Here is a 23,523-nt window from a genome sequence, read left to right on the forward strand (position 1 = left end):
TATTTGCATAGCAGTATGTCCTTTTTTCTTTTTTTATTGTGTTAAACTTTTTTAATTTTTTCATATAGGTTGCAGCCAGAGGACTTGATATTTCAAATGTCAAGCATGTTATAAATTTTGACTTGCCTAGCGACATTGAAGAATATGTACATCGAATTGGCCGTACAGGCCGTGTGGGTAATTTGGGTAAGCATTACCTTATGCAAACTTTTTTGTCTCCTGGCAATGGATAGTTTAAGACTGGAATCTAACTTTCATATATGTATATAATGAATAAAAAAAATGGTCAGTAAGGGTCTTACAATTACACACTTGCACATAAATGCTTCAATATTAAAAGTATTATCGCAGTATGCTTTATTGATAACTGCAGGAAACATATCATGCATTATTCTCCCCAAGGTCAAAAAACCTGTGTGGCGTTTGTGTTTTTTTTTTTTTATATATATAAACTACGTGCACCAATGTGTAGCCTAGTTCTTAACACTGCTTTAATATGCTGCACGTTGATGAAAACCCTTAACCACTTTATCATGGTTTAAGACTTGGATATTAACTTTGTTTTGGTGGGTTTTAGGTCTTGCAACGTCCTTTTTCAATGAAAAGAATATAAATATAACAAAAGACTTACTGGATCTACTAGTAGAAGCAAAGCAAGAAGTACCTTCTTGGCTGGAGGGCATGGCCTATGATCAACATCACAAGACTAGTAGTCGTGGCCGTTCCAAGAGGTATGTTGTCGGGATTAGTCCCTAGCTACATATTGTATTCCATGAGCTGTCCTGTGTGCTTGATTGTCACTACTGAATGTGTTTTTTTTTTTTTTTTCTTTTCTTTCAGTCGATTTAGTGGTGGGTTTGGCGCCAGAGACTACAGGCAGAGCAGTGGCGCTAGCAGCGGCTTTGGTAGCAGCCGTGGAGGTAGGAGCAGTGGTCATGGTGGCAGCAGGGGATTTGGCGGAGGTAAGGCATTTCATATACTCAACTGGACTAGATGGTATCCATGGACCATTAATAGGACAGGTTTGAAATGCATACCGCAGCATATTGGCACTTATGGGTTGTTTTGGAAAATGTTTGTTCTCTACAGTGGTTTTGTCCTTGCTGTGCAGTATTCTCTGTTAAATGTGGCTAAAAAGATGGCTTTTGCAAAGGCTTGTTTACAAGCATGAAGTTCTAATGTTCATGGTACAGTATCTTTCTGCAGTTTTTGATTGTACGGACTGCTTAACCACTGGCTATAAGTGACATGGCAAGCTGCTTGTTACAGCAGCGCACACACATTTTTAACTTTTTTGGGAGCTTTGCCCTGTTGAGGCTATATGTATACCCTGGAAACTAAACTTCCATAGGGAAAAACTTTCATGCAGGTGTACTGTGCTGCTGTGCATGATATTACATGTGCCAGTGATGTAACATGATCATCAGAACTTGTTCAGGTTATTTTGCCACAGAATTACATGGATTGTATGCACAACTGTAGTTAAGGTACATGTTTTAAATGAAGATACAGGAACTACGTGAATACTTGTGATGCAACTGACGTTACTGGTGCTTACCTCAAGTTCTTTCTGCTGCTTATTTAACTGGTGTTTGTACCTACAGGTGGATACGGTGGATTCTATAACAGTGATGGCTATGGAGGAAACTATGGCGGCAGCTCCAGTGTGGATTGGTGGGGCAACTAAAACTGTCCGCAACAGAAATGACTCAACAGCTAATATGGAAACCACATGTAACCTAGCCAGACTATACCTTGTGTAGCTTCAAGAACTTGTACATTACCAGCTGTGATTCTCCACTGAATTTTATTTTCAAGGGAGCTCTGGGCCATGAAGAAAACAATGACGTGAAAAAGAGAGCCCTACTCTGAAGATGTTGGAAGATTTCATTGCTGTAGTTTTGGATTATTTCCCAAGTCCACCCCTCTCCCAACAACTGCATTTATTTTGACTGAGGATAATTTGTTTATGTACTGTGCCTTTAACTTTAGACAACGTTTTATTTTGATGTCCTGTTGGCTCAGTATTGCTCAAGACATAAAATGCAAAGAGAAAATAAATCTATTGAACTTGGGCGAATCAAACCTTGGCACACAGGTGTGATACAACACAAAACAGGAATCGTTTCATCCATGCATTAATATTATAAGCATAAAATAAACTTGTGCAGTAAGCCTGCATTAGGGCTTCTGTTAACTTTGCCATTTGAGGCAAGACCTTGAAGCATATCAGAATAGTTCTAATGTGGCAAACTGTACAAAGTTAAGTTCTGATTTGCTCACTCTATCCTGGAAAGGTACTTAGAACCTGAAGTCTTTTTCAATAAGCCATTCCAGTCACATAGGTGTATGAGATTATTCATACACAACACTGTTTTCAGAGGACGCAATACAGCTATTCCTTTAACAATGTTTAGGCAGAAGAGTAACTTGTGAGCTAGCCACAAATGGGCCAAACATTACAGGGAACGTTAACGATCTGAAACTTGAAATAGTTTTTAGGAGGTATCATCATTAAATTTACTTGCGCCTGTCATGAATAATGTCAGAATGGCTGACCACAGCAGTATGTGGTTCTGTGACAGGCCTGGCTGATTTTGGTCTAATAACGCATGCTAGTGTTAATGTTTTTTGGTCAAGAGGGTATGAACAGAAAGAATTATGCAGCAGGCTTTATTTTAATGCAGATTCACATTACTCTGTTCAAGCTGCGTTGAAAGGATATAAACATACTTGGCTTACAGTAGACTTTGTAAAATGGCTCCAGATGAGTAAATTTAAATCTTAAGATCAATGGTGGAAAAAATGTACATGACTGCACAAGGTGTAATATCTGTAAACGTGTGCAGTTTAGTCAGTTTTAGTTGCATAGGTTTCCATTGTATTTAGTATGTCAATGCTAAATCTGGCCAAAGAGTAATTCCCACCTTCTAACATCTCTGCCACTTGAAATTTAGCTTACTCTAGATGTAGTTGAATTTAAACAACTTATGTGGCATAGGGATGGTATAAATCTAAAGTGCAATAGATTTCACAAGTGTTGTGCCTTGCTCTAAAGCTTTTTGTAGGTGCACTTGACAGTATTGAGGTCATTGTTATGGTGCTATTTAAAATATAGGTGGCCCTTGTACATTTTTGCCCATAACTTTATACTAAACGTCTTTTATTGCACATTCAAAGAATTTTTATACAAGTCTTGTGTACGTGTCCTTAACCTCAAATCTTATTTTTATCTCTTTGCAATGGCAAATACACTGCTTAGAGTCTAGGGCAAGATTGAGACTTATTGGGACCATGGGAATGATAGATGGGGAAGCAAACTATTTTGCACACAATGGATTTCTAGATACTTTTTGCTGCTAGTTTTGTGTAATATTTATTGAACATTTTGACAAATATTTATTTTTGTAAGCCTAAGTGATTCTTTGAAAGCTTAAAGAAACTTGACCAAAAGACAGTACAAAAACACTGGCACTTGAATGTTGAATGTCAACGTATGCGTGAAATTATATATTTCGGGGTAGTGTGAGCTTTTAATGTTAAGTCATATTAAACTCTTAAGTCAAATTAAGCAGACCCAGTATTGGCTGAGCAGCCATAACTTTCTGGTGTAATTAAAATAAAATTGGCAATTTAAAATTAAACATGCCAAGGTTTTGATACACTTGTCTTAAGATATTAATGAAACACTTCAGAACATTGATGTGAAGTGTCCAGATTCTCAGATGTTTGTTGCGTGAGTTTTGTTTAGTTGTGTGGTTTAAATTTTTTTTATTTTTATTTCAGTGAATGTCTGGCACATTGCAATCCTCAAACATGTGGTTATCTTTGTCATACTGGTAAAATTGGTGACTTGTGTATTCAATGATTACATATTAGCAAGTATTTTTTGGCAATACCTTTTTAACAAGATAAGGTTCATAAATTTATATGCAAATAATAGATTTGAACTTGCTATATGTCAAAATTGACCCTCAAGTCGCTCTAGTTTAGTAATTGCTTATTGTACTAGTTTAGATGCTTAGCACTGCATGTGCTGTGCATTACTGGTTTTATTAAAATAAAAGTTGAATGGCAAACAATGAAGGTCTTCTGGCTTTATTTTGGGCTGTTGCATAGTTATTGAGAGGATGTGTTGCCTGCATCAATCCATTTAGAAAATAATTTGTGCAGTGGATTAATGCAGGTATTTAAGATTTCATGCAGTGAGAAGTCATATTTCTCATACCTCCTAGAGGATGCTGGGGTCCACTTCATGACCATGGGGTATAGACTGTTCCGCTGGAGCCATGGGCACTCTTAAGACTTTCCAATGGGTGTGAACTGGCTCCTTCCTCTATGCCTCTCCTCCAGACCTCAGTTTTAGAAATGTCCCCAGGCAGACTGGATGCACTCCAGGGGAGCTCTACTGAGCTTCTCTGAAAAGACTTTTATGTTAGGTTTTTTATTTTCAGGGAGAACTGCTGGCAACAGTCTCCCTGCTTCGTGGGACTGAGGGGGCAGAAGTAGGAACCAACTTCCTGAAGAGTTTCATGGCTCTGCTTCTGGCTGACAGGACACCATTAGCTCCTGAAGGGTACTGAACACTAGCCGTGTCTATATGCTCCCACAGCACGCCGTCGCCCATCTCAGAGCCAGAAGACGGGTGAGTAGAAGACAGATCTTCTATCAAGTAAAGTGACGGCTGCGGTACCGCAGCATGCCATTGCTGCCCACACACGGGCACTGCAGGGTGGGGGGGGGGGGGGGGGGCAGCTAAAACACCTCTATAAACTGGCAAAAAATAAGAATTTACTCACCGGTAATTCTATTTCTCGTAGTCCGTAGCGGATGCTGGGTACTCCGTAAGGACCATGGGGAATAGACGCTCCGCAGGAGACTGGGCACTCTTAAAAGAAAGATTAGGTACTATATCTGGTGTGCACTGGCTCCTCCCTCTATGCCTCTCCTCCAGACCTCAGTTAGGGAAACTGTGCCCGGAAGAGCTGACATTACTAGGAAAGGATTTGGAATCCAGGGTAAGACTCATACCAGCCACACCAATCACACCGTACAACTTGTGATAACTATACCCAGTTAACAGTATGAACAACTGAGCCTCATTCAACAGATGGCTCATAACAATAACCCTATAGTTAAGCAATAACTATATACATGTATTGCAGAAAGTCCGCACTTGGGACGGGATCCCAGCATCCACTATGAACTACGAGAAATAGAATTACCGGTGAGTAAATTCTTATTTCTCTGACGTCCTAGTGGATGCTGGGAACTCCGAAAGGACCATGGGGAATAGCGGCTCCGCAGGAGACTGGGCACAACTAAAGAGAGCTTTTAGGTCACCTGGTGTGCACTGGCCCCTCCCACTATGACCCTCCTCCAAGCCTCAGTTAGATTTTGTGCCCGGCCGAGGTTGGATGCACACTAGGGGCTCTCCTGAGCTTCTAGAAAGAAAGTATATAATTAGGTTTTTTATTTTACAGTGAGACCTGCTGGCAACAGGCTCACTGCAGCGAGGGACTAAGGGGAGAAGAAGCGAACCTACCTGCTTGCAGCTAGCTTGGGCTTCTTAGGCTACTGGACACCATTAGCTCCAGAGGGATCGACCGCATGGAACTGGCCTTGGTGTTCGGTCCCGGAGCCGCGCCGCCGTCCCCCTTACAGAGCCAGAAACAAGAAGAGGTCCGTAAAATCGGCGGCAGAAGACATCAGTCTTCACCAAGGTAGCGCACAGCACTGCAGCTGTGCGCCATTGCTCCTCATGCACACTTCACACTCCGGTCACTGAGGGTGCAGGGCGCTGGGGGGGGGGGGCGCCCTGAGCAGCAATAAAAACACCTTGGCTGGCATATATATCACAATATATAGCCCCAGAGGCTATATATGTGATAAATACCCCTGCCAGAATCCATAAAAATGCGGGAGAAAAGTCTGCGAAAAAGGGGCGGAGCTCTCAGCACACTGGCACCATTTTCTCTTCACAGTGCAACTGGAAGACAGCTCCCCAGGCTCTCCCCTGTAGTTTTCAGGCTCAAAGGGTTAAAAAGAGAGAGGGGCACTAAATTTAGGCGCAATATTGTATATACAAGCAGCTATTGGGAAAAATTCACTCAATATAGTGTTAATCCCTAAATTATATAGCGCTCTGGTGTGTGCTGGCATACTCTCTCTCTCTGTCTCCCCAAAGGGCTGTGTGGGGTCCTGTCCTCAGTCAGAGCATTCCCTGTGTGTGTGTGCGGTGTCGGTACGGCTGTGTCGACACGTTTGATGAGGCTTATGTGATGGCAGAGCAGATGCCGATAAATGGGATGTCGCCCCCTGTGGGGCCGACACCAGAGTGGATGGATAGGTGGAAGGTATAAACCGACAGTGTCAACTCCTTACATAAAAGGCTGGATGACGTAACAGCTATGGGACAGCCGGCTTCTCAGCCCGCGCCTGCCCAGGCGTCTCAAAGGCCATCAGGGGCTCAAAAACGCCCGCTCCCTCAGATGGCAGACACAGATGTCGACACGGAGTCTGACTCCAGTGTCAACGAGGTTGAGACATATACACAATCCACTAGGAACATCCGTTACATGATCCCGGCAATAAAAAATGTGTTACACATTTCTGACATTAACCCAAGTACCACTAAAAAAGGGTTTTATGTTTGGGGAGAAAAAGCAGGCAGTGTTTTGTTCCCCCATCAAATGAGTGAATGAAGGGTGAAAAAGCGTGGGTTCCCCCGATAAGAAACTGGTAATTTCTAAAAAGTTACTGATGGCGTACCCTTTCCCGCCAGAGGATAAGTTACGCTGGGAGATATCCCCTAGGGTGGATAAGGCGCTCACACGTTTGTCAAAAAAGGTGGCACTGCCGTCTTAGGATACGGCCACTTTGAAGGTACCTGCTGATAAAAAAGCAGGAGGCTATCCTGAAGTCTGTATTTACACACTCAGGTACTAGACTGAGACCTGCAGATAGTGCTGCTGCAGCGTGGTCTGTAACCCTGTCAAACAGGGATACTAGTTTGCGAACATAAGACGTCGTCTTATATATGAGGGATGCACAGAGGGATATTTTGCCGGCTGGCATCCAGAATTAATGCAATGTCCGTTCGGTCAGGAGGTTATTAGAGACCCGACACTGGACAGGTGATGCTGACTTTAAAAGGCACATAGAGCCTTATAAGGGTGAGGAATTGTTTGGGGATGGTCTCTGGGACCTCTTATCCACAGCAACAGCTGGGAAGAAATTTTTTTACCTCAGGTTTCCTCACAGCCTCAGAAAGCACTATTATCAGGTACAGTCCTTTCGGCTTCAGAAATGCAAGCGTGTAAAACGAGGGAAGAGGGAAAAAGCTGCACCAGTCAGCCAGTTCCCAGAATCAAAATTCTTCCCCCGCTTCCTCTGAGTCCACCGCATGACGCGGGGGCTCCACAGGCGTAGCCAGGTACGGTGGGGGGCCGCCTCAAAAATTTCAGCGATCAGTGGGCTCGCTCACAGGTGGATCCCTAGATCCTTCAAGTAGTATTTCAGGGGTACAAGCTGGAATTCGAGGCATCTCCCCCCCGCCGTTTCCTCAAATCTGCCTTGCCGACAACTCCCTCAAGCAGGGAGACTGTGCTAGAGGCAATTCACAAGCTGTATTCCCAGCAGGTGATAGTCAAAGTACCCCTACTTCAACAAGGACGGGGTTACTATTCCACATACCGAAACCGGACGGTTCGGTGAGACCCATTTTATATTTGAAATCCTTGAACACATACATAAAAAAATTCAAGTTCAAGATGTAATCGCTCAGGGCGATTATTGCAAGCCTGGAGGAGGGGGATTACATGGTATCCCTGGACATCAAGGAGGCTTACCTACATGTCCCCATTTACCATCCTCACCAGGAGTACCTCAGATTTGTGGTACAGGATTGCCATTACCAATTCCAAACACTGCCGTTTGGACTGTCCACGGCACCGAGGGTCTTTACCAAGGTAATGGCAGAAATGATTATACTCCTTCGAGAAAGGAAGTTTTAATTATCCCGTACTTGGACGATCTCCTTATAAAGGCGAGGTCCAAGGAGCAGTTGTTGGTCGGAGTAGCAAAGTGCTACAACAGCACGGATGGATTCTATACATTCCAAAGTCACAGCTGGTTCCTACCACACGCCTACTGTTCCTGGGGATGGTTCTGGACAGAACAGAAAAAAGTGTTTCTCCCGCAGGAGAAAGCCAAGGAGCTGTCATCTCTAGTCAGAGACCTCCTGAAACCAAAACAGGTATCGGTGCATCACTGCACACGAGTCCTGGGAAAAATGGTAGCTTCTTACGAAGCAAAATTCCATTCGGCAGGTTCCATGCAAGAACCTTTCAGTGGGACCTCTTGGAGAAGTGGTCGGGATCGCATCTTCAGATGCATCGGCTGATACCCTGGTCCTTGGAGACAGGGTTATCTCTACTGTGGTGGCTGCAGAGTGCTCATCTTCAAGAGGGCCGCAGATTCGGCATACAGGACTGGGTCCTGGTAACCACGGATGCCAGCCTTCGAGGCTGGGGGGCAGTCACACAGGGAAGAAATTTCCAAGGACTTTGGTCAAGTCGGGAGTCGTCCCTACACATAAATATTCTGGAACTGAGGGCCATTTACAATGCCCTAAGTCTGGCAAGGCCTCTGCTTCAAAACCAGCCGGTACTGATCCAATCAGACAACATCACGGCAGTTGCCCATGTAAACCGACAGGGCGACACAAGAAGCAGGATGGCGATGGTAGAAGCCACAAGGATTCTCCGATGGGCGGAAAATCACGTCTTAGCACTGTCAGCAGTGTTCGTTCCGGGAGTGGACAACTGGGAAGCAGACTTCCTCAGCGGACACGACCTACACCCGGGAGAGTGGGGACTTCATCCAGAAGTCTTCCAACTTTTGGTAAACCGTTGGGAAAGGCCACGGGTGGACATGATGGCGTCCCGCCTAAACAAAAAACTAGAGAGATATTGCGCCAGGTCAAGGGACCCTCAGGCGATAGCTGTGGACGCTCTAGTGACACCGTGGGTGTACCAGTCAGTTATGTGTTCCCTCCTCTGCCTCTCATACCAAGGGTACTGAGAATAATAAGAAAACGAGGAGTAAGAACAATACTCGTGGTTCCGGATTGGCCAAGACTAGCGTGGTACCCGGAACTTCAAGAGATGATCTCAGAGGACCCATGGCCTCTGCCGCTCAGACAGGATCTGCTACAGCAGGGGCCCTGTCTGTTCCAAGACTTACCGTGGCTGCGTTTGACGGCATGGCGGTTGAACGCCGGATCCTGAAGGAAAAGGGCATTCCGGAGGAAGTCATTCCTACGCTGATTAAAGCCAGGAAAGATGTAACTGCAAAGCATTATCACCGCATATGGCGGATGGATGTTGCTTGGTGTGAGGCCAAAAAAAGGCCCCAACAGAGGAATTTCAACTGGGTCGATTTCTGCATTTCCTACAAGCAGGAGTGACTATGGGCCTGAAATTAGGCTTCATTAAGGTACAGATCTCGGCTCTGTCGATTTTCTTCCAGAAAGAACTAGCTTCACTACCTGAAGTTCAGACGTTTGTTAAGGGAGTGCTGCATATTCAGCCCCCTTTTGTGCCTCCAGTGGCACCTTGGGATCTCAACGTGGTGTTGAGTTTCTTAAAATCACATTGGTTTGAGCCACTTAAAACCGTGGATCTAAAATATCTCACGTGGAAAGTGGTCATGTTATTGGCCTTGGCTTCAGCCAGGCGTGTGTCAGAATTGGCGGCTGTAAAAGCCCTCATCTGATTTTCCATATGGTTAGGGCAGAATTGAGGACTCGTCCCCAGTTTCTCCCTAGGGTGGTATCAGCTTTTCACTTGACCCAACCTATTGTGGTGCCTGCGGCTACTAGGGACTTGGAGGATTCCAAGTTGCTGGACGTAGTCAGGGCCTTGAAAATTTATGTTTCCAGGACGGCTAGAGTCAGGAAAACTGACTCGCTATTTATCCTGTATGCACCCAACAAGCTGGGTGCTCCTGCTTCTAAGCAGACTATTGCTCGCTGGATTTGTAGCACAATTCAGCTGGCGCATTCTGCGGCTGGACTGCCGCATCCTAAATCGGTAAAAGCCCATTCCATAAGGAAGGGGGACTCATCTTGGGCGGCTGCCCGAGGGGGTCTCGGCTTTACAACTTTGCCGAGCTGCTACTTGGTCAGGGGCAAACACGTTTGCAAAATTCTACAAATTTGATACCCTGGCTGAGGAGGACCTGGAGTTCTCTCATTCGGTGCTGCAGAGTCATCCGCACTCTCCCGCCCGTTTGGGAGCTTTGGTATAATCCCCATGGTCCTTTTGGAGTTCCCAGCATCCACTAGGACGTCAGAGAAAATAAGATTTTACTCACCGGTAAATCTATTTCTCGTAGTCCGTAGTGGATGCTGGGCGCCCGTCCCAAGTGCGGATTGTCTGCAATACTTGTACATAGTTATTGTTAACTAAAGGGTTATTGTTGAGCCATCTGTTGAGAGGCTCAGTTGTTTCATACTGTTAACTGGGTATAGTATCACGAGTTATACGGTGTGATTGGTGTGGCTGGTAAGAGTCTTACCCGGGATTCAAAATCCTTCCTTATGTCAGCTCGTCCGGGCACAGTGTCCTAACTGAGGCTTGGAGGAGGGTCATAGTGGGAGGGGCCAGTGCACACCAGGTGGCCTAAAAGCTTTCTTTAGTTGTGCCCAGTCTCCTGCGGAGCCGCTATTCCCCATGGTCCTTTCGGAGTTCCCAGCATCCACTACGGACTACGAGAAATAGATTTACCGGTGAGTAAAATCTTATTTTTCTCTGACGTCTTAGTGGATGCTGGGTACTCCGTAAGGACCATGGGGATTATACCAAAGCTCCCAAACGGGCGGGAGAGTGCGGATGACTCTGCAGCACCGAATGAGCAAACTCAAGGTACTCCTCAGCCAGGGTATCAAACTTGTAGAATTTTGCAAAAGTGTTTGATCCCGACCAAGTAGCAGCTCGGCAAAGTTGTAAAGCCGAGACCCCTCGGGCAGCCGCCCAAGAAGAGCCCACCTTCCTCGTGGAATGGGCTTTTACTGATTTAGGATGCGGCAGTCCAGCCGCAGAATGTGCAAGTTGAATCGTGCTACAGATCCAGCGAGCAATAGTCTGCTTTGAAGCAGGAGCACCCAGCTTGTTGGGTGCATGCAGGATAAACAGCGATTCAGTTTTCCTGACTCTAGCCGTCCTGGAAACATAGATTTTCAGGGCTGGACTACGTCCAGCAACTTGGAATCCTTCAAGTCCCGAGTAGCCGCAGGCACCACAATAGGTTGGTTCAAATGAAACGCTGATACCACCTTTGTGAGAAATTGGGGACGAGTCCTCAATTCTGCCCTGTCCATATGGAAAATCAGATATGGGCTTTTACAGGACAAAGCCGCCAATTCTGACACACGCCTAGCTGAGGCCAAGGCCAACAGCATGACTACCTTCCACGTGAGATACTTCAACTCCACGGTCTGAAGTGGCTCAAACCAATGTGATTTTAGGAAATCCAACACAACGTTGAGATCCCAAGGTGCCACTGGAGGCACAAAAGGGGGCTGAATATGCAGCACTCCCTTAACAAACATCTGAACTTCATGCAGTGAAGCCAGTTCTTTTTGAAAGAAAACAGACAGGGCCGAAATCTGGACTTTAATGGATCCCAATTTTAGGCCCATAGTCACTCCTGACTGTAGGAAGTGCAGAAATCGACCCAGCTGAAATTCCTCTGTTGGGGCCTTCCTGGCCTCACACCAAGCAACATATTTCCGCCATATGCGGTGATAATGTTTTGCTGTCGCATCCTTCCTAGCTTTTATCAGCGTAGGAATGACTTCATCTGGAATGCCCTTTTCCATTAGGATCCGGCGTTCAATCGCCATGCCGTCAAACGCAGCCGCGGTAAGTCTTGGAACAGTCAGGGCCCCTGCTGTAGCAGGTCCTGTCGGAGCGGCAGAGGCCAAGGGTCCTCTGAGATCATTTCTTGTAGTTCCGGGCACCAAGTTCTTCTTGGCCAATCCGGAACGATGAGTATAGTTCTTACTCCTCTTTCTTATTATCCTCAGTACCTTTGGTATGAGAGGAAGAGGAGGGAACACATAAACCGACTGGTACACCCACGGTGTCACTAGAGCGTCCACAGCTATCGCCTGAGGGTCCCTTGACCTGGTGCAATATCTTTTTAGCTTTTTGTTGAGGCGGGACGCCATCATGTCCACCTGTGGCCTTTCCCAACGATTTACAATCGGCTTGAAGACTTCTGGATGAAGTCCCCACTCTCCCGGGTGGAGGTCGTGCCTGCTGAGGAAGTCTGCTTCCCAGTTGTCCACTCCCGGAATGAACACCGCTGATGGTGCTAGCACGTGATTCTCCGCCCATCGAAGAATCCTTGTGGCTTCTGCCATCGCCATCCTGCTTCTTGTGCCGCCCTGTCGGTTTACATGGGCGACCGCCGTGATGTTGTCTGACTGAATCAGCACCGGTTAGTTCTAACAAATCCTACTGAAAGATCCTTGCATGGAACCTGCCGAAGGGAATTGCTTCGTAAGAAGCTACCATCTTTCCCAGGACTCGCGTGCAGTGATGCACAGACACCTGTTTTGGTTTCAGGAGGTCCCTGACCAGAGATGACAATTCCTGGGCCTTCTCCTCCGGGAGAAACACCTTCTTCTGTTCTGTGTTCAGAATCATGCCCAAGAACAGCAGACGCATCGTAGGAATCAGCTGCGACTTTGGGATTTTCAGAATCCAGCCGTGCTGTTGTAGCACTTCCCGAGATAGTGCTACTCCAACTAACAACTGCTCTTTGGACCTTGCCTTTATAAGGAGATCGTCCAAGTACGGGATAATTATAACTCCCTTCTTTCGAAGGAGTATCATTTCGGCCATTACCTTGGTAAATACCCTCGGGGCCGTGGACAGACCAAACGGCAACGTCTGGAATTGGTAATGACAGTCCTGTACCACAAACCTGAGGTACTCCTGGTGAGGTGGGTAAATGGGGACATGTAGGTAAGCATCTTTGATGTCCAGTGACACCATAAAATCCCCCTCTTCCAGGCTTGCAATAACCGCCCTGAGCGATTCCATTTTGAACTTCCTTTATATAAGTGTTCAAGGATTTCAAATTTAGAATGGGTCTCGCCGAACCGTCTGGTTTCGTTACCACTAACATTGTGGAATAGTAACCCCGTCCCTGTTGAAGGAGGAGAACTTTGATTATCACCTGCTGAAGGTACAGCTTGTGAATTGCCGCCAGTACTACCTCCCTTTCCTTGGGAGCAGCTGGCAAGGCTGATTTGAGGTAACGGCGAGGGGGAGACGCCTCGAACTCCAGCTTGTATCCCTGAGATACCACTTGTAGAACCCAGAGATCTACCTGTGAGCGAACCCACTGGTCGCTGAAGTTCCGGAGACGCGCCCCCACCGCACCTGGCTCCACCCGTGGAGCCCCAGCGTCATGCTGTGGACTTAGTGGAAGCAGGGGAGGATTTTTGTTCCTGGGAACTGGCTGTCTGGTGCAGCTTTTTCCCTCTACCCCTGCCTCTGGGCAGAAAGGATGCGTCTCTAACCCGCTTGCTTTTCTGAGGCCGAAAGGACTGTACTTGATAATACGGTGCTTTCTTAGGCTGTGAGGGAACCTGAGGTATAAAAGTCGACTTCCCAGCTGTTGCTGTGGATACGAGGTCCGAGAGACCGTCCCCAAACAATTCCTCACCCTTATAAGGCAAAACCTCTATGTGCCTTTTTAGAATCAGCATCACCTGTCCACTGCCGAGTCCATAATACTCTCCTGGCAGAAATGGACATTGCATTAATTCTAGATGCCAGCCGGCAAATGTCCCTCTCTGCATCCCTCATATATAAGACGACGTCTTTAATATGCTCTATGGTTAGCAAAATAGTATCCCTGTCAAGGGAATCAATGTTATCTGACAGGGTATCAGACCAAGCAGCTGCAGCACTACACATCCATGCTGAAGCAATTGCAGGTCTCAGTATAGTACCTGAGTGTGTATACACAGACTTCAGGATAGCCTCCTGCTTTCTACCTGCAGGCTCCTTTAAGGCGGCCGTATCCTGAGACGGCAGTGCCGCCTTTTTTGAGAAGCGTGTGAGCGCCTTGTCCACCCTAGGGGATGTTTCCCAACGTAACCTGTCTGTTGGCGGGAAAGGGTATGCCATTAGTAACCTCTTAGAAATCACTAATTTCTTATCTGGGGAACACCACGCTTCTTCACACAATTCATTTAACTCATCAGATGGGGGAAAAGTCACTGGCTGCTTTTTCTCCCCAAACATAATACCCTTTTTAGTGGTAACCGGGTTAATGTCAGAAATGTGCAACACATTTTTCATTGCCGTAATCATGCATCGGATGGCCATTGTGGACTGTACATTTGTCTCATCCTTGTCTACACTGGAGTCAGACTCCGTGTCGACATCTGTGTCTGCCATCTGAGGTAGTGGGCGTTTTTGAGCCCCTGAAGGCCTCTGAGATGCCTGGGCAGGCGCGGGCTGAGATGCCGGCTGTCCCAAAGCTGTTACATCATCGAACCTTTTATGCAAGGAGTTGACACTGTCAATACCTTCCACATATCCATCCACTCTGTTGTCGGCCCCGTAGGGGGCGACATCACACTTATCGGCTCCTGCTCCGCGTAAGCGTCTTCATCAAACATGTTGATACAGCTGTACCGACACACCGTACACACACAGGGAATTCTCTGACTGAGGACAGGACCCCACAAAGTCCTTTGGGGAGACAGAGAGTATGCCAGCACACACCAGAGCGCTATATAACAGAGGGATTTACACTAACACAAAGTGGATTTTCCCCCAATAGCTGCTTATATCACCTTTTGCGCCTAAATTTATGTGCCCCCCCCTCTCTTTTTTACCCTTCTTGTAGTGTATACTGCAGGGGAGAGCCTGGGGAGCGTCTTTCCAGCGGAGCTGTGAAGAGAAAATGGCGCCGGTGTGCTGAGGGAGATAGCCCTGCCCCCTCTGTGGCGGGCTTCTCCCACTTTTTTAATGTTAATGGCGGGGGATTAGGCACATATACAGTTTATAACTGTATTATGTGCACATTTGCCAAAAGGTATACTTATTGCAGCCCAGGGCGCCCCCCCCAGCATCCTGCACCCACCAGTGACCGGAGCGTGTGGTGTGCTGTGGGAGCAATGGCGCACAGCTGCAGTACTGTGCGCTACCTTATTGAAGACCGGAGTCTTCAGCCGCCGATTTTCTCCTGGTTCTTCTGGCTCTGCAAGGGGGACGGCGGCGCGGCTCCGGGAACGGACGATCGAGGTCGGGCCCTGTGTTCGATCCCTCTGGAGCTAATGGTGTCCAGTAGCCTTAGAAGCACAAGCTAGCTGCAAGCAGGTAGGTTTGCTTCTCTCCCCTCAGTCCCTCGTAGCAGTGAGTCTGTTGCCAGCAGATCTCACTGAAAATAAAAAACCTAACAAATACTTTCTTTCCTAGTAAGCTCAGGAGAGCCCACTAGGTGCATCCAGCTCGGGCCGGGCACAGATTCTAACTGAGGTCTGGAGGAGGGGCATAGAGGGAGGAGCATAGAGGGAGGAGCCAGTGCACACCAGATATAGTACCTAATCTTTCTTTTAAGAGGGCCCAGTCTCCTGCGGAGCCTGTCTATTCCCCATGGTCCTTACGGAGTACCCAGCATCCACTAGGACGTCTGAGAAAGGGGGCATAAGATGCCCAGGCACAGCCCTACCCCCGCCAGCACACTGCTCAGCGCCATTTTCTCTCCTCAGTCTGCAGAGACATTGCTGGTCCTTCACTTCTGACTACAAGTATTGGGGTGCAAAATGGGGGGGGGGGGATGGGGACAAGCGAATTTGGTGCTTTAAAAGTGTTTTACTGTGTAAAAAGCGCTGCATGTCAGTGGGTATTCTGTTCACAGGCGTTAGATGCTGGGGTTGTGAACTGGCTGCTCCTACACTGATTTTACTGTGGGTCTGTCCCCTAGAAGTCCCAGTGTGTCTGTTGTACATGTGTGTAAGACATGGCAGAGGCAGGGAGTTCCTCCCCGGAGGAAACTTTTAGGGAGACAGAGTTGTGATGTGTTGTGCTGCCGGCACACCAAGAGCCTGCATGGGTGTAAGAAATACGTGATAGTATGCATTATATCAATAGGAGATTAGATAAGTCTGAATCTCATGCTGAATGCTGGAGAAAATCTGTGGAAGATGTGATTTTTCAGGGTTCTGTTCTTCCATCCGCAGGTGACCCCTCTGGGTCACATAAGAGACCATTTGTGAATAATGATACTGACACAGACACGGATTCCTGTGTCGACGATAGTGACTCCAGGGAAATCATAAATTGGAAAAAAATATACAATATATGATTGTAGCTATAAGGAAAGTTCTGGAAGTCACGGAAGCCACTCCGGTACCTCAGGAGAAGGTTTATTTCTATAAAGAAAAGAAATCTAAGGTCCCTTTCCCTCCTTCCCACGAGCTTAATACTCTTTGAAGGGATGTGGGTGAATCCTGAAAAATTTTGTATTCCCAAGAGAATTCAAATAGCTTATCCTTTCTCGGGAGAGGATATAAAAAAAATGGGAGTCACCCCCAGTGTTAGACAGTGCACTGTCCAGGTTGACAAAGAAGGTAATTCTCCCTGCACCTGGCACGGCTTCACTAAAGGAGCCGGCTGACCGGAAAATGGAAACTACATTGAAATCCTTTTACGTTGCCAATGGTACACTGCTCAGGCCCACAATTGCTTGCGCATGGGTGAATCGTGCTATTGAGAAATGGTCAGACAGCGTGTCATCCGAAATTGACACGATTGATAAAGAGGAGATACTCAAGTTAGGGAATATCAAAGATGCTGCCGCATACATGCTAGAGGCGATGAAAGATATTGGACTCGAGTTAACAAGCAGCTACTATGGCAGTATTGGCTCGGAGGGCGTTGTGGATTCGCCAGTGGAACGCGGATGCAGATGCCAAAAGAAATATGGAGGCTCTCCCATATAAAGGTGAGGCCTTATTTGGCGATGGATTGGATGTGTTAGTCTCGGCGGCTACCGCAGGTAAGTCGACATTTTTGCCCTCTGCGCCTGCACCGGGAAAAAAGACATATCACTCTCGCATGCAGTCCTTTTGGCCCAATATATACAAGAAAGCGAGAGGTTCCCCCTTCTTTGCATGAAAGGGAAAGAAGTCCGCAGCGGCTTCAGGTTCCCAGGAGCTGAAGTCTACCCCTACTTCTGCCAAATCTACAGCATGACTCTGGGGCTCGCTTGCGGGAGGCCGCTCGGGTGGGGGCACGTCTCAAACTGTTCAGCCAAGGTTGTGTTCAGTCTGGCCTGGACCCCTGGGTTTTGCAGATAGTATCCCAGGGGTACAAGCTGGAGTTTCAAGACGTTCCCCCATGCCAATTTTTAAAATTGACCTTGCCAGCTTCTCTTCCAGAATGAGAGGCAGGAACAGCGGTAATTCAAAAGTTATGTCGGGATCAGATTGTAGTCCTGGTACCTTTTGTCACAACAAGGGGAGGAATTTTATTCCAGCCTCCTTGTAGTTCCGAAGCTGGACGGCGCGGTCATACTGATCAACATCTACAAATATATAAGGGAACAATACACAGAGCTTGCGTGGGACCTGTTTTTGGTTAGATCAACACAGAGGACTCGTGGACACTCGCTCAGGTTAGAGGAGAGGAGATTCCGCACAATACGGCGTAAAGGCTTTTTCACGGTAAGGACAATACGTGTTTGGAATTCCCTGCCCGAGGGAGTTGTAATGGCGGAATCTGTCAACACCTTTAAGAATGGGTTAGATAAATTCCTAATGGATAAGGATATCCAGGGGTATGGTGCATAGTCATGCATTATAGTTACTATAAATAGGGATAAAATGCAACGGGTGACAGCAGCATCAGTCAGAAATTTTAGTCAAATCATCATGCATAGGAGACCACAAATAGGTTGAACTCGATGGACAATTGTCTTTTTTCAACCTCAGATACTATGTTACTATGTTACTGATCCTAAACCTAAAAAATCTGAATCTCTACTTGAAACGGTTCAAGATGGAATCACTCAGGGCAGTGATTTCCAGTCTGGAGGAGGGGGATTACATGGTGTCAGACATAAAATAAGAATTTACTTACCGATAATTCTATTTCTCATAGTCCGTAGTGGATGCTGGGGACTCCGAAAGGACCATGGGGAATAGCGGCTCCGCAGGAGACTTGGCACAAAAGTAAAAAGCTTTAGGACTACCTGGTGTGCACTGGCTCCTCCCCCCATGACCCTCCTCCAAGCCTCAGTTAGGATACTGTGCCCGGACGAGCGTACACAATAAGGAAGGATTTTGAATCCCGGGTAAGACTCATACCAGCCACACCAATCACACCATATAACTCGTGATACTATACCCAGTTAACAGTATGATAACAGAAGGAGCCTCTGAAAAGATGGCTCACAACAACAATAACCCGATTTTTGTAACAATAACTATGTACAAGTAATGCAGACAATCCGCACTTGGGATGGGCGCCCAGCATCCACTACGGACTATGAGAAATAGAATTATCGGTAAGTAAATTCTTATTTTCTCTAACGTCCTAGTGGATGCTGGGGACTCCGAAAGGACCATGGGGATTATACCAAAGCTCCCAAACGGGCGGGAGAGTGCGGATGACTCTGCAGCACCGAATGAGAGAACTCCAGGTCCTCCTCAGCCAGGGTATCAAATTTGTAGAATTTAGCAAACGTGTTTGCCCCTGACCAAGTAGCTGCTCGGCAAAGTTGTAAAGCCGAGACCCCTCGGGCAGCCGCCCAAGATGAGCCCACTTTCTGTGTGGAATGGGCTTTTACAGATTTTGGCTGTGGCAGGCCTGCCACAGAATGTGCAAGCTGAATTGTACTACAAATCCAACGAGCAATCGTCTGCTTAGAAGCAGGAGCACCCAGCTTGTTGGGTGCATACAGGATAAACAGCGAGTCAGATTTTCTGACTCCAGCCGTCCTGGAAACATATATTTTCAGGGCCCTGACTACGTCCAGCAACTTGGAATCCTCCAAGTCCCTAGTAGCCGCAGGCACCACAATAGGCTGGTTTAAGTGAAAGGCTGAAACCACCTTAGGGAGAAATTGAGGACGAGTCCTCAATTCTGCCCTGTCCGTATGAAAAATTAGGTAAGGGCTTTTATAGGATAAAGCCGCCAATTCTGATACACGCCTGGCTGAAGCCAGGGCTAACAGCATTACCACTTTCCATGTGAGATATTTTAAGTCCACAGTGGTGAGTGGTTCAAACCAATGTGATTTTAGGAATCCCAAAACTACATTGAGATCCCAAGGTGCCACTGGAGGCACAAAAGGAGGCTGTATATGCAGTACTCCCTTGACAAACGTCTGAACTTCAGGAACAGAAGCTAGTTCTTTTTGGAAGAATATTGACAGGGCCGAAATTTGAACCTTAATGGACCCTAATTTGAGGCCCATAGACAGTCCTGTTTGCAGGAAATGTAGGAATCGACCCAGTTGAAATTCCTCTGTAGGGGCCTTCCTGGCCTCGCACCACGCAACATATTTACGCCAAATACGGTGATAATGTTGTACGGTTACATCCTTCCTGGCTTTGATCAGGGTAGGGATGACTTCATCCGGAATGCCTTTTTCCTTCAGGATCCGGCGTTCAACCGCCATGCCGTCAAACGCAGCCGCGGTAAGTCTTGGAACAGACATGGTCCCTGCTGGAGCAGGTCCTTTCTTAGAGGTAGAGGCCACGGGTCTTCCGTGAGCATCTCTTGAATTTCCGGGTACCAAGTCCTTCTTGGCCAATCCGGAGCCACGAGTATAGTCTTTACTCCTCTCCTTCTTATGATTCTCAGTACTTTTGGTATGAGAGGAAGAGGAGGGAACACATACACCGACTGGTACACCCACGGTGTTACCAGAGCGTCCACAGCTATTGCCTGAGGGTCCCTTGACCTGGCGCAATATCTGTCCAGTTTTTTGTTGAGGCGGGACGCCATCATGTCCACCTTTGGTTTTTCCCAACGGTTCACAATCATGTGGAAGACTTCTGGGTGAAGTCCCCACTCCCCCGGGTGAAGATCGTGTCTGCTGAGGAAGTCTGCTTCCCAGTTGTCCACTCCCGGAATGAACACTGCTGACAGTGCTATCACATGATTTTCCGCCCAGCGAAGAATCCTTGCCACTTCCATCATTGCCCTCCTGCTTCTTGTGCCGCCCTCTCTGTTTACGTGGGCGACTGCCGTGATGTTGTCCGACTGTATCAACACCGGCTGACCCTGAAGCAGAGGTCTTGCCTGACTTAGGGCATTGTAAATGGCCCTTAGTTCCAGGATATTTATGTGAAGTGACGTTTCCATGCTTGACCACAAGCCCTGGAAATTTCTTCCCTGTGTGACTGCTCCCCAGCCTCTCAGGCTGGCATCCGTGGTCACCAGGACCCAATCCTGAATGCCGAATCTGCGGCCCTCTAGGAGATGAGCACTCTGTAACCACCACAGGAGAGACACCCTTGTCCTTGGAGACAGGGTTATCCGCTGATGCATTTGAAGATGCGATCCGGACCATTTGTCCAGCAGATCCCACTGAAAAGTTCTTGCGTGGAATCTGCCGAATGGAATCGCTTCGTAAGAAGCCACCATCTTTCCCAGGACCCTTGTGCATTGATGTACTGACACTTGGCCTGGTCTTAGGAGGTTCCTGACTAGGTCGGATAACTCCCTGGCTTTCTCTTCCGGGAGAAACACCTTTTTCTGTACTGTGTCCAGAATCATCCCTAGGAACAGCAGACGTGTCGTCGGAATCAGCTGCGATTTTGGAATATTTAGAATCCATCCGTGCTGTCGTAGTACTACTTGAGATAGTGCTACTCCGACCTCTAACTGTTCTCTGGACCTTGCCCTTATCAGGAGATCGTCCAAGTAAGGGATAATTAAGACGCCTTTTCTTCGAAGAAGAATCATCATTTCGGCCATTACCTTGGTAAAGACCCGGGGTGCCGTGGACAATCCAAACGGCAGCGTCTGAAACTGATAGTGACAGTTCTGTACCACAAACCTGAGGTACCCTTGGTGAGAAGGGCAAATTGGGACATGGAGGTAAGCATCCTCGATGTCCAGCGACACCATATAGTCCCCTTCTTCCAGGTTTGCTATCACTGCTCTGAGTGACTCCATCTTGAACTTGAACCTTTTTATGTAAGTGTTCAAGGATTTCAGATTTAAAATGGGTCTCACCGAGCCGTCCGGCTTCGGTACCACAAACAGCGTGGAATAATACCCCTTTCCCTGTTGTAGGAGGGGTACCTTGATTATCACCTGCTGGGAATACAGCTTGTGAATGGCTTCCAATACCGCCTCCCTGTCGGGGGGAGACGTTGGTAAAGCAGACTTCAGGAACCGGCGAGGGGGAGACGTCTCGAATTCCAATTTGTACCCCTGAGATACTACCTGCAGGATCCAGGGGTCCACTTGCGAGTGAGCCCACTGCGCGCTGAAATTCTTGAGACGGGCCCCCACCGTGCCTGAGTCCGCTTGTAAGGCCCCAGCGTCATGCTGAGGACTTGGCAGAAGCGGGGGAGGGCTTCTGCTCGTGGGAAGAGGCTGTCTGCTGCAGTCTTTTTCCCCTTCCTCTGCCCCGGGGCAGATATGAGTGGCCTTTTGCCCGCTTGCCCTTATGGGGAAGAAAGGACTGAGCCTGAAAAGACGGTATCTTTTTCTGCTGCGAGGTGACTTGGGGTAAAAAGGTGGATTTCCCAGCCGTTGCCGTGGCCACCAGGTCCGATAGACCGACCCCAAATAACTCCTCCCCTTTATACGGCAATACTTCCATATGCCGTTTGGAATCCGCATCCCCTGACCACTGTCGCGTCCATAATCCTCTTCTGGCAGAAATGGACATCGCACTTACTCTTGATGCCAGAGTGCAAATATCCCTCTGTGCATCTCGCATATATAGAAATGCATCCTTTAAATGCTCTATAGTCAATAATATATTGTCCCTGTCCAGGGTATCAATATTTTCAGTCAGGGAATCCGACCAAGCCACCCCAGCACTGCACATCCAGGCTGAGGCGATTGCTGGTCGCAGTATAATACCAGTATGTGTGTATATACTTTTTAGGATATTTTCCAGCTTCCTATCAGCTGGTTCCTTGAGGGCGGCCGTATCAGGAGACGGTAACGCCACTTGTTTTGTTAAGCGTGTGAGCGCCTTATCTACCCTAGGGGGTGTTTCCCAACGTGCCCTAACCTCTGGCGGGAAAGGGTATAATGCCAATAACTTTTTAGAAATTAGCAGTTTTTTATCGGGGGAAACCCACGCTTCATCACACACCTCATTTAATTCATCTGATTCAGGAAAAACTACGGGTAGTTTTTTCACACCCCACATAATACCCTTTTTTGTGGTACTTGTAGTATCAGAAATGTTCAAAACCTCCTTCATTGCCGTGATCATGTAACGTGTGGCCCTACTGGAAAATACGTTTGTTTCCTCACCGTCGACACTGGAGTCAGTGTCCGTGTCTGTGTCTGTATCGACCTGAGGTAACGGGCGCTTTAGAGCCCCTGACGGTGTTTGAGACGCCTGTACAGGTATTAACTGATTTGCCGGCTGTCTCATGTCGTCAACAGTCTTTTGTAAAGTGCTGACACTATCACGTAATTCTTTCCATAAGACCATCCAGTCAGGTGTCGACTCCCTAGGGGGTGACATCACTAACACAGGCAATTGCTCCGCCTCCACACCATTTTCCTCCTCATACATGTCGACACAACGTACCGACACACAGCACACACACAGGGAATGCTCTGATAGAGGACAGGACCCCACTAGCCCTTTGGGGAGACAGAGGGAGAGATTGCCAGCACACACCAGAGCGCTATATATATATATATATATATAGGGATAACCTTATATAAGTGTTTTTCCCTAATATAGCTGCTGTATATATTTATATGCCAATTTAGTGCCCCCCCTCTCTTGTTTTACCCTGTTTCTGTAGTGCAGGACTGCAGGGGAGAGTCAGGGAGCCTTCCTCCAACGGAGCTGTGAGGAAAAAATGGCGCCAGTGTGCTGAGGAGATAGGCTCCGCCCCCTTCTCGGCGGCCTTTCTCCCGCTTTTTTATGGAAAAATTGGCAGGGGTTAAATGCATCCATATAGCCCAGGAGCTATATGTGATGTATTTTTTGCCAAAAAAGGTGTTTTTATTGCGTCTCAGGGCGCCCCCCCCCCCCCCCCCCCCCCCAGCGCCCTGCACCCTCAGTGACCGGAGTGTGAAGTGTGCTGAGAGCAATGGCGCACAGCTGCGGTGCTGTGCGCTACCTTATTGAAGACAGGACGTCTTCTGCCGCCGATTTTCCGGACCTCTTCAGTCTTCTGGCTCTGTAAGGGGGCCGGCGGCGCGGCTCTGGGACCCATCCATGGCTGGGCCTGTGATCGTCCCTCTGGAGCTAATGTCCAGTAGCCTAAGAAGC

General features: G+C 47.5%; 1 protein-coding gene across 5 annotated transcripts in view; it reads left to right on the plus strand.

The window, feature by feature from the left end:
* The window catches only part of DDX3X (DEAD-box helicase 3 X-linked), an 89,208-nt gene extending 85,126 nt beyond the window's left edge, over window positions 1-4,082 (plus strand). For 3 of the 5 annotated variants that reach the window (XM_063955599.1, XM_063955605.1, XM_063955604.1), the window contains 4 exons: window positions 69-186; window positions 578-731; window positions 841-962; window positions 1,605-4,082. In XM_063955599.1, coding sequence (XP_063811669.1) covers window positions 69-186; window positions 578-731; window positions 841-962; window positions 1,605-1,687 — 477 coding nt within the window. In that variant the 3' untranslated portion in view covers window positions 1,688-4,082. The remainder of the gene's footprint in view (window positions 1-68; window positions 187-577; window positions 732-840; window positions 963-1,604) is intronic. The other 2 variants (XM_063955603.1, XM_063955606.1) reach the window with 1 other exon arrangement.
* Window positions 4,083-23,523: the final 19,441 nt, after the last annotated feature.

This window comes from Pseudophryne corroboree, chromosome 2, assembly GCF_028390025.1.
Source record: "Pseudophryne corroboree isolate aPseCor3 chromosome 2, aPseCor3.hap2, whole genome shotgun sequence".
NCBI classification, from domain to species: Eukaryota; Metazoa; Chordata; class Amphibia; order Anura; family Myobatrachidae; genus Pseudophryne; species Pseudophryne corroboree.